At 38.4% G+C, this 11,174-nt stretch overlaps 1 protein-coding gene across 1 annotated transcript; it reads right to left on the bottom strand.

Moving 5' to 3' along the window:
• Positions 1–216: 216 nt before the first annotated feature.
• Positions 217–2,995, bottom strand: LOC147610832 (uncharacterized). The gene is made up of 5 exons (XM_086785572.1): positions 2,867–2,995; positions 2,704–2,785; positions 1,665–2,521; positions 1,206–1,389; positions 217–434 (listed from the first exon to the last, which is right to left on the bottom strand). The coding sequence occupies exons 1-5, from the start codon at positions 2,870–2,872 to the stop codon at positions 415–417; spliced, it is 1,149 nt and encodes a 382-aa protein (XP_086641698.1). The 5' UTR covers positions 2,873–2,995; the 3' UTR covers positions 217–414.
• Positions 2,996–11,174: the final 8,179 nt, after the last annotated feature.

Genomic DNA, 11,174 nt, shown 5'->3' with positions numbered 1-11,174 from the left:
ATCTCTTTCTCTCTCTCCCCCCTCTTTCTCTCTCTCACATAAGGAGAGGTTAAATAATCCTCATCTATCTCTCTCTCTCTCTCTCTCACACACACACTCATACACACACACACGCACACTTGTAAAATTTACTTTGAAGTTACTATTCATGCCACACAATCTCTTGGTGAACAACTGAAAATCTCAAAAGTATGCAGTGGTATTAATGGCATGGACGTACGTGAAGGCGTACATGAAGTCCCTGAAATAAAGTTATATTAAATGTATATACAGAAGTGATACGTGGTGTCCAAAGGTGGCATGAGCCCCACTCTTCTTCATATGTTGCTGACGAAGGACAGCGTACGTACTTTGAGCATGCAAAAGCGGCGTGTGATGTGAGTTGCTTGGGTTCCAAGGTGACACAGCTGATTATTACAGCTCCAGCACCACGACTGCACAGAAGCCAACAATAAAAAAAGGAAATCTTAGGCATGGCAATATTAGTGTTTGCATGCATATTGGGCGGTGATTTGGATCTGTCTTTTTATGTGAGGAGGCCTCTATGTCAATCAAACATTGGTTGAGTAGACGTTTGACACAGAGACACAGAGAGAGAGAGAGAGAGAGAGAGAGAGAGAGAGAGAGATCACAGACACACATACACAGAAAGAGAGGGACAGAGGTCACAGAGACGCACACACAGAGAGAGAAAGATCACACGACACGACAGAGAAATCAGAGATCACAAACACACACACACAGGGAGAGAGATCACAGACACACAGAGAGAGAGAGATCAGACAGAAAGAGACACACACACAGAGAAGCGGGAATTCAGTAGTGATACATGAGAGAGAGAGAGAGAGAGAGAGAGGGTGGGGTTCAGTATATACTATTACAGACACACACACACGCAGAGACAGGGTGCGAGAGAGCGAGAGAGAGATCACAGACACACACACACGTAGAGGAGATCAGAGAGAAAGAAAGAGGGTGGGGCTGATCAGTATATACTATTACAGACACACACACACACACACGCAGAGGAGAGAGAGAGAGGGTGGGGTTCAGTATATACTATTACAGACACACACACACGCAGAGACAGGGTGCGAGAGAGCGAGAGAGAGATCACAGACACACACACACACACACACACACGCAGAGGAGAGAGAGATCAGAGAGAAAGAAAGAGGGTAGGGCTGATCAGTATATACTATTACATTCATCATCGGTGCTTATCCAGTATTCGTTGTCTTTGGCATACTGTAGGCTTGTGTCATCCGTTAAGCTGCTAGAATTATTGCTTTGATGAGCATACAGTATCAGTGGGGGGGGCAGCTCTCGAGGTATAATATTGGTAGACTTCCTATAAGCACGCTTTTGCTTTCGAAACATGCGAAGAAACTGCACCGGGAATGATTAACAGCCATAAGCTCTTTTAAATAGAGTGATTAGCAGCAGGACATGGCATAATTAACCAAATGCAGTATGTACAGTAACACCTCCGTGCTAAGATTTTGGTTACTCTTTCAAAGGAATTAATTAAATCAAATTCAATAAATGTAGTATTTGTTAATAACTATAATCATTGCTAGCTTACTAATTATGTGCTACGAGTAGGATTAATAGAATGTAAACAGAAACCAGCCCATAGTACTCAATGTGGTTCCGCTTGATACCTTTTGTAGTTTACTTTGATAATTGTAGTCTCGACCCATTTCTTGTGGAGCTCGTTTGAATGATTTGAGTAGATGCTTTGCAATATAATCAGGGGTTATTGATAACATGACACGCTTGAAGTTCGCGTTAGGAGGGAAGACCTTAATACTAGCACTCTCATTAATCTTATCATTCTTATCTAAACCCACTGATTTCTTCTTGTCTTTACTTAACATCTTTTGATCATGTAGAGGACTGTTGTCCTCTGCAATCACTGGAGAAGGGGTTTCACAAAGGTTTACACTCAAGTGTAAAGGAAAGACAGTACTCTCGTTGACCGTATTTGGATCTTTGCATGCAATTTGATCCATTTTAACTTCCAAATTTTCTAACAATGATGCATATCTAGAAGGGATTAATGTTGATGCAATTTCTTCTTGTGAGGATTGCTGCACCACAACCTTGTTAATCTCCCTATTAGCGAGTGTATTAGTGAGAATGGCAGCCTCCTGCTCTATTTGGTTTTCTAAAACCACTTCTTGATCTAATTGAGCACACTCATTGTTCAGTAGATTATTGTTATGATTCTTCCGTTCTTGTAGAGCAACTGCATCATCTGAGATCTCAATATTTTCATCATTCTCAGCCAAACTAAACAAACCTAATGTCCCAATTGCTAAGAACCCATTGTGAAGGTGGTGATACATAATTTCTTTTATATCATCATCATTATAAGTATTCCCAGCCTTAATGTTGCAATGCTCCAAAGAATAACGTGGCAGCATCTCCAATAGTGGCTCTTGGTTCTCAACCCCAACTTGGGCATAATTATCATGTAACGTTTGCTTAATTTGGTGGTGATCATTGGGAAAGCTCACTGCATTATAAAACAACAAACAACACACAGTTACCATCGCTACTCTTACATGTAAAAAAAAAAAACTTCTGTGTAAACCAAGATAACTACTACGACTACATCACTGATCATAGCTTTTAGCGAATGCTTAGAGGATAATCAAGATTGGAAAGAATGCTTTAGAGCTTGTATAATTATAATACCCCCAGAAAGCTGGCCGAATTCTTGCACAGGAGCTGGAGAAGCTGCAGGCCGAGGCTTTCTTTGCCGCCAGTTTATGAAAAGCTATCATCAGAAACAAAGTCGATCAAGCTTTACCACAAATTATGCATGTGATAAGCTGGGATTGAGAGAAACAAGAAGTACCTTCATGGTTTTCTCTGAATGGAACGTTGGAGTACTTCCGGCTGTCTGATTAAGAATGCAGATGTGAAGGGAGAGCACACGTTATATATAGTAAATCTCCTGCTAGGGAGTTGTAGATTATGATCTAGCATTCAACCTAGCTACACACACACAGACATATATATATATATATACAAAAATATTCTACAAGGCAACTTTGATAATAAAATGTTTGTGGTATATAGCCTAAGCTATCCAGGTGAGACATGACCAAAGGTGGTGTTCTAGGCACTTCCACGTCTGTCGCTAGGAATGATTGATTTCCAAAATCCCAACGACCGCATTATCTTTTCTTTTCCTTCTTGATTTTATTTTTTTTGTCTATAATGTTGCAATTATTCTGTAACTTCTTCAATAGGAAAACTAAGTGGATTTGCATGGTAGCTTTTTCCATCTATTTGCAAGACAGCTTTGTAGTTGTTGGTGAGGAGTATTTGTCTCTCACTTGACCTTAGTTACATGGCAAAGTGTCGGCAGAACTATCAATGTGTATGGAGGATGAGCATTGTTAGGGACAAGTTGCATATTATTACCAACAAACTACTCATTGCTACCTAGGTAGATGTCATGGTATGGCTGAAAAACACCTCCACCTAGGTACATGCCATGGTATGGTTGAAAAACACCTATTACCAACTCAGAAATATCAAAACTTATTCAAATTTCCATGGTAGACAGGAGTCCACATTTTCTTTCAAGCTAATGTCTAGCCCTTCACATGCAAATTGGGAATGTGAGCATGTGTACTTTTGAGTATACTAAAGAAGGCAATTCAACCATTCAATAAAAAATGCATATTACCAAATTCCAATGAACTAGTGAGGGCTATCTAGGCCTATGGATGGGTACAAGTAGTGAAAAAACATATATTACCAACTTAGAAATATTTAAAAAATGGAATTAACTTAGTAAAGGGAGTTCACAATTTATTTTGAGGCTATATTGAGCCCTTCAAATACAAATTGGGAATGTAAGCATATGTACTAGTGATTACTATTTGTGGAGAATTCTACCCAATAATTGATCAAAGTTGTGTTATGATGGGACATGTAACTGAGTTTGTTTTTACACTTCCAAAGCCACAAGTCATGTGGCCTTGTAGATGAAAAATTTGCTTGATTTCAACATCATTTCATCCCGCACAATGGTTGTCTATTTCTAGGTCAACTTTTTCTTTCCATCTCAATGTGGCAGTACAAAAAATGGCATCATCCAGTCTAGAAAGATTCATGGTAAAGATACCTTAAAGGTCACAAGGGTAAACCATATTTTTCCTTGAGTTTTGGTGCTCAACTTTGATGTACCACGTAAAGGTGGATCATTGATAATAACACATCGTAAACTTACTTTATGCATGTAGCATATGTTAGTACTACGTCCCTAGAAAAGAAACAAATCACCACTAAGTTTTTTTTAAAGATTCACACACACACACACACACACACACACACACACACACATGCGCAAACACACATCACACACTCATGGGTGGGACCTCTCCCCCATTCCCATGCAATGATTCCCTCTATCATGAGAAGTGAGACTCAAATCTCTTGATACCTCCACCTTCGGACTTTGAGGCCTCAACCAAATCATTCACATGATAGGTTTCAAGTCCCCACAAGTTTTAAGAGCTTGGGCATATTGAATGGTTTAGCAAATGTGTCATAGAAAGAAGTGGTGTAGCAAGGTCTGGGAGGGGTGGAGGGTTTTAGTCTATGAAAACCCTGCAATCATGTAGTTTAAATATTCAAATTTTTGCTCTTTACATTTTTTAACACAATTGTTCACCCCCGTCTTTTGTAAGTATACATCTTTGGATTTTGAATTGAAAAACCCTTCTATAAGTTTACATAAGCAAATTATGACACAACAACAACTTGTTTAATCACCTCTTGCATGTATATGGCATATTAGATCCCCAATTTTTTTAAAAATACCTTTTGTGCACTAAGGTGTGACGTTACATTTGTATAAAGTGATGACACACACCCCCCCTCACCCTTCGGCGCACCTGCCTTCCCCCTACAAGAGAAAGGTATAGAATAGGCAAAAGAAAAATTTAAAAAAAACACCCTCAATGCACTAGGATTCTATGATACATAGATATAAAAGTGATGCCCAAGAGTAATGTATAGAATAGGCAAACGCATAAAATTTCCTCGGGGGGTTCACTATATGTAAACTCTCTATATCACTATATGTAAACTAGGCCTAATTTAAAAACCCCTTATCAGTAAAGTTTTCATGAAAAAATACACCCTTTTTATATTTAATCTATAGATACTCCCTTTAAATGGTACCCTTTTGTATGTAAAAAATATGTAAAAAGAGATTTAAAAATGAGGAAAACAAATATTTTGCACCACTTAAAGTTTTAATGATCAATATATATTTTCTGGCAAATTTGTGGGTGCCTACTTTTTATTGATTAAAGAATGTCTTGTCATTAACTTGATGCATCCACATGCACACTATCTTTAACTTCCCAATGTCGCAAGCTTTTTTTAATTATAACTTATTAAGATAATACTTTTCTAAAAGTAGCTTAGAAATTTATAAAATTTTTCATTAGGCTGTCAGAACTTGGTCTCGATTCTCTTTAAATGGGCCTAAAAATGACTCTCCTTTACTCTCCATTTTACAAGTTAAACACCATTTAACTTGGATGATAAGATGAGATACCTATTCCCCAAGCACTCCCTCTATCTTAGATAGGAGGGGTACATGCTTGAGTTTTGAATCCTCTCAATGAGTTTACTCACATCATACATATTTGTCGAAAAGTACTGTGAAAAAAGAAAAAACCACATTTATTCTAACATGTCATCAAATTGTTGTTGTTTTACCTCACACTTTACGTGTTTGTCTTCTTATCAGTATAAGGTTTGCCTCATCTCAACCTAGGGCCGGTTGAAATTACAGTACCCCCAAATAATGTGCAGTCAGAAAGGAATTAGCAGGTTCGATGCCTTTTCTTTTTCAAGCTTGTAATTGAGTGCAATCTCAAGAGAAAATGTGTGTGTTAACCTCAAAAGAGCTGTCCTGAACATTGCTTCTTATAGTGGAATGGAGGTGGCTAAGGCACACATGTACCAGGTGTCTTGGTGTGGAGAGACGAGATCTCTCAACAACTTTATTGTGTGAAGAGAGAAAGAAGTAGGGAACATGTGCCTTAGGCTACAACAGTGTAGCTCTTAAAAAGGTGCACCAAGTAACAGCTACGCTCTTTAGAAGTAAAAAAAACGTTACGCGAGGGGTGGTCACATGGTGCGAACTGTGCGGGTGAGACGCCACGTGGGCATAGGCGAACTGTGCGGGTGAGATGCCACGTGGGAGGACTTGCTTGGGGAGAGATTTTTTCTTTTCTTTTCTAAAGTCAAAAAAGGGTTTCGGCCAACCAAAGCTGACAGGCAACGTGGGCCGCACGAGGGGCTCCGATTGGACTGCCCACCTTATCCTCGTGCTTTAGTTACACCCCCAAAAATTCGAATTTCTCTTGGTTTTGTCATTTTTTGACCCTAAAGCTCAAAATCCCCCCTAACCTATAGGAATCTTATTCCTGATCTTATCCTAACTCAAACATAAATTTTGTGCCTATGCTATCTCACAAGTGATGTGAAGCAAGATCCCAATGTTAACATGTCTCACCATGATCATTGATTCCCACAAACCCTCACTCAAAGCCAAGAGAGTAAAGACAATCATCACCTAAGAAGAGTGAGAACTTTCAACCCCCAACCTAACAACCATTAATTTTAGACGACCGTATTACAACTTTGACACTATATTGTAGGGAAATGCTCAAGGTTCACCTGACTTAATTTACATACAATGAATTCATGGTCACCATGTTGGACCCTTTCAAAAAAGAGGAAGGCAATGGGGATGCACACGAGTCCACTCATATTGTACCACACTTGACAAAGAGCTTAGTTTAATAATCTCATCAAACCAATCTCTTCATCAAGGGCAAAGATTTGATCGAATATTAGCATCACATCAAGCTAGCCATTTCAACATCATAAAATGCATCAATGTTGTATAATATAACAAATGTGATCTATGAAACAATCCTATGCACAAATATAACTTGTCGGTGAGTATGAGGGGGCTCCTTTATGCTTAATGAAAGACATACAATGTTTCATTAAATTCTATATGTGAGATCTGAATCAATTCTAATAAATTGAAATAGGTGCTCCTCCCAAGCACACAATTCCCACTAAGAGTGCCCATGCATAGGCACATACATGAAAACCCCTAAAATCACAAAGAAGTAAATCGAACAAGTTTCTTTACAATATGTTGTTATAGAAGTGCACAATATCTATCAAGGTTATTTCATTTTCCTTGTAAGGCCATAATAATTTTAATCTAGATAAATAAACTCTATACTTATGCCCATTGTACAATGACATCCTTATCATATTGAGTTGAAAGTGTAATAGAAACCACCTTTATGTGGTGTACCTTTACAAACTTCCTGAGGCCTGCACTTCTCCACTTCAACCTATTTTCACTCAAGTTTCCCAAAGCATCTCAAGAAATTTTTGCATGATATCGATCACCCCTAACAAATTGTTTTATTAATTACATCAACCAATGGTGGTAGAGCCAAATAAACTGTTATATGTTAACATGCACATGAATCAAGCCACATATGCACTTACATTACTACAACCATGAGTGGTGGGGTATATAATGTGATGTTGCAACTTTCCCTTTCCATCTCAACCATGTATTGACGCCCTCAATATCTTTATCTGAAACTTAGCCTGCTTGTGGGGCCATTGCCTATCAAAATACCCCCCTACTACCTCTATGATGATGGTAATAAGTAATAGTTTTGATTCACTTGTTTTTGAATATGTAATAGTATTATACCCCTTTTAAGCATACAAGCTTATCATGTGAATTAGTAAAAAAATATATCCTATGAACTTAAGTGATATTATAGATATTATAAACTTCTTTTAGTGACACCCCTAGGTGCACACATACATGGAAATCTTCATGCACTCCTCTCACCACATCAACCCCCTCCTCTCTATCGTTGCTTTGGTCCTCCCTAAATGCCTTCGCATTGTGCATAGATACATATATTTACATGTTGACTAAATGACTCTTTAACTACTAACTCTTTGAGTACTAAATTGATTGATTGCATGATCGATGATTGACTAACAACCTAACTTAATGATTGAATATAGTTAGAGAGATGGTTGAATAGGTAGATAAATAGATAAGTAGATGGATAAAGGGATGCATATATGGAGGCATGGACAAATGCAAAAAATAGATAAATATATAGATAGATAGATAGCTTTCTCACCAGAATAGATAGATAGATAGCTTTCTCACCAGAATAGATGGATGGATGGATAGGTAGGTAGGTAGATAGGTACGTGGTTAAATAGATAGACATACATACAAGTAGATGAATATATTTATGTGAGTAGATATGTAGTCTATATATAGATTTCCACACACATAATACTAAAATTTAATAAGACAAATAAATATAAAGGAACACACACACACACACATACACACAAATTGATATACATTTAGATGGATAAATAGGTAGAGAGATAGGGAGATTAACAAATAGTTAGAGTTACTATTGGACAAATTAACAAGTATACAAAAAGATAGAGGGGTAAATAACTAGATAGATAGATATATAGGTTGATAGGTAAGTAGGTATGTATCTAGGTAGCTTCATGTTTAGTAAATGGTATGACTTCATTAATTTAGCATTTATATTTTGAGGGGATATATGTTTTCTTATAGTTGATGGAGTGAGGAGAGACTAGGGTCGATATACTCTAAAGCTATTTGGTGGACAGAGAGTGAATGTAATATGCTCTAAGGTTATTTCATGAGATAAGTGAATGTAAAGAGGGTTAAAAACGAGAGAGCTCCTTTGATGTAGGTAGTGATGCATTTGAGGAGACACATGGGGTGATTAAGATAATTATGGGTAAATAAGAGGTTTAAGCTATGATAGAGATATTAAAGGTAGTGAATTTTCCAAGTAGCTTTGTGTCCAAAATCTTCCCTATTAAGCTACAAATTTGTGTACTACATTGCTTATTTTAAGAACTTAATTGATGAGAATCATTGTGAGTTTGTTGGCTTGATTAGTGTGCCACTGTAATTAACTTCACATTCTAATCATGAAGTTTATCACTTTCTTTGATCCATCGTAGCTTGTAAAAGTTTAAGTGTTATGTAGATAGATAGATGTATATATAGATAGGTATATAAATAGAGAGAAAGACCAATCCACAAACATACACACAATTCAGCATATACGTGTTGAGATGTTAACTTCAACATGATCTAACACTCACAAGGCACCTACATGACCATTTGACATTTACATCACTAGCGGGTTTAGTAGCTGGCACTAACATATCTTTGCCAGAGATTCTACAACATCTGGACTACACAGATTCTACAGCAGCTGGACTACACAGATTCTACGGCAGCTGGACTACACAGACTAGTCCACATCTACCCATTCCTCTTAGTGTGTTCACATTATGGACCGTTTGTATGTACTCTATTATTTGTGTTAGTCACTTTATCTTCTTTGTAGATCTCTTTTGTTGTGTGAGGAAGAAGAAGAAGTTTTTTAGTCTCTCACCTTGTGTGTTCTCTTCTAGGGTTTGTGTGAGTGTGTATGTGCTTGCAAGAGCTCAAGCTCTCTTCTCCCCTTCTTCTTTTCATGGTATCAGAGCCTAGTTCATGGTAAGGGTTGAGTGGCAAGCAAGAGAAGCACATGAAGCGGTACGGGAGTAAGAGATTCATCTACTCTTCCCCCTTGGTGTTGGCTACTACACCCTTGTGTCGGGAGCTCTTCGGGAGGCTTCGGCAAACCAACAGGAGCTTTCTTCATGGGAGAAAAGCTTACAGGGCAACTATTATGTCCGTTGGACATCCGTTGGACAAAGTTTTTTGGGTCAAAAATGCGTTTTGAGCGCGTCTGGACCTCCATTTCTTAGTTCGTAGTAGGCGTTCACGGGGGCAGTGCGGGGAAGTTTTGATTCTCTGCGCAAAACTTTGTTTTTGGAACTGCAGGAAGGGTGATTGGTAGACACTATGTTTATTGCAAAAGAGGTCTCAAAGTTGCCATTGTATGTATGCAAATTGAGGTCACTTTTTGTGACAGTTTGGGTGCAGTATTGTAGAGAATACACCAGTTTGTGCAGGTCAAGAGCAAGGGTGCTGTTTTTGGTAAATTTGTGTTGTAGAAAAGATGTCGAATGATGGAATAAACTAAATTATTGTAGAGAAGCTTGACAAGAATAACTTCCATTCTTGGAGGTTTAGATTGACAAATTTCTTGATGGGAAAAGGTTACCAGGACTACATTGAAGGTGAACATGAGGAGTCACTGGAGATACCAGAGATTAATCCAACTGCTGCATATGTAAAAGAGTTCAAGGATTGTAAGCAAGGAGCAAGGAAAGTCATGTATTGGCTTTCTATTAGTATACAGGATACCATGATTGGGCATATACAGGATGCCAAGTCACCTAAGGAGGCATGGGACACCTTGGTGGAATCCCTTGTATCAATTGGTGTTTTTGTTAATGATGATGATAAGGTGGAAGTGTGTCTACGTGGTCTCAAGCCACAATACAAGGCGTTCAAGACGTCTATTCAGACTCCGGAGAACATTTCCAGCTTCACAGATTTGGTGTCAATGTTGATCATTGAAGGGAAGAACTTGGGTGAAGATCAACAGTCTTCACAAAAAAAACAGTTCAAAGCAACATGCCTTCTACACAAGTGCAAATAGAGGTCATGGATGTGGCCAAGGTGGTGGCCAAACAGGTAATCAGAATTATGGTCAGCCCCACCAGCAGCAACAGTCCTAGGATTCACAACAACAACACACAGGTAGACAAGGCTAGTTTAGAGACAGGGGGATTCAAAGAGGTTGAGGTAATTGGCAAAGGTAGCATAATGATACACGAGGTGTTTTTACTGTGGGGTAAGCCTGGACATGTGCAGGTAGATTGCTACTATAAGAACTAGAGTGACATGCGCAATGGAGAAGTGCAGCAAAATAACTATGCATCCTCTAGCAGAAATATTGAGGATAATGAGAGGTTGTTTGTTATGCAACATGTAGTTAATGTTGTGTCTGGAAATGATGTAGCCGCATGTAAGGATGATGTATGGTATGTTGATTTAGGTGCTTCGAACCACATGACAAGTCATGGTGAGTGGTTCAAGGAAATGGAGTCTTGAA

The sequence above is a fragment of the Cibotium barometz genome, chromosome 48 (assembly GCF_041138505.1).
Source record: "Cibotium barometz isolate CiBa-2024 chromosome 48, ASM4113850v1, whole genome shotgun sequence".
Lineage (NCBI taxonomy): Eukaryota > Viridiplantae > Streptophyta > Polypodiopsida > Cyatheales > Cibotiaceae > Cibotium > Cibotium barometz.
This window is presented reverse-complemented; position numbering and strand designations above follow the sequence as displayed.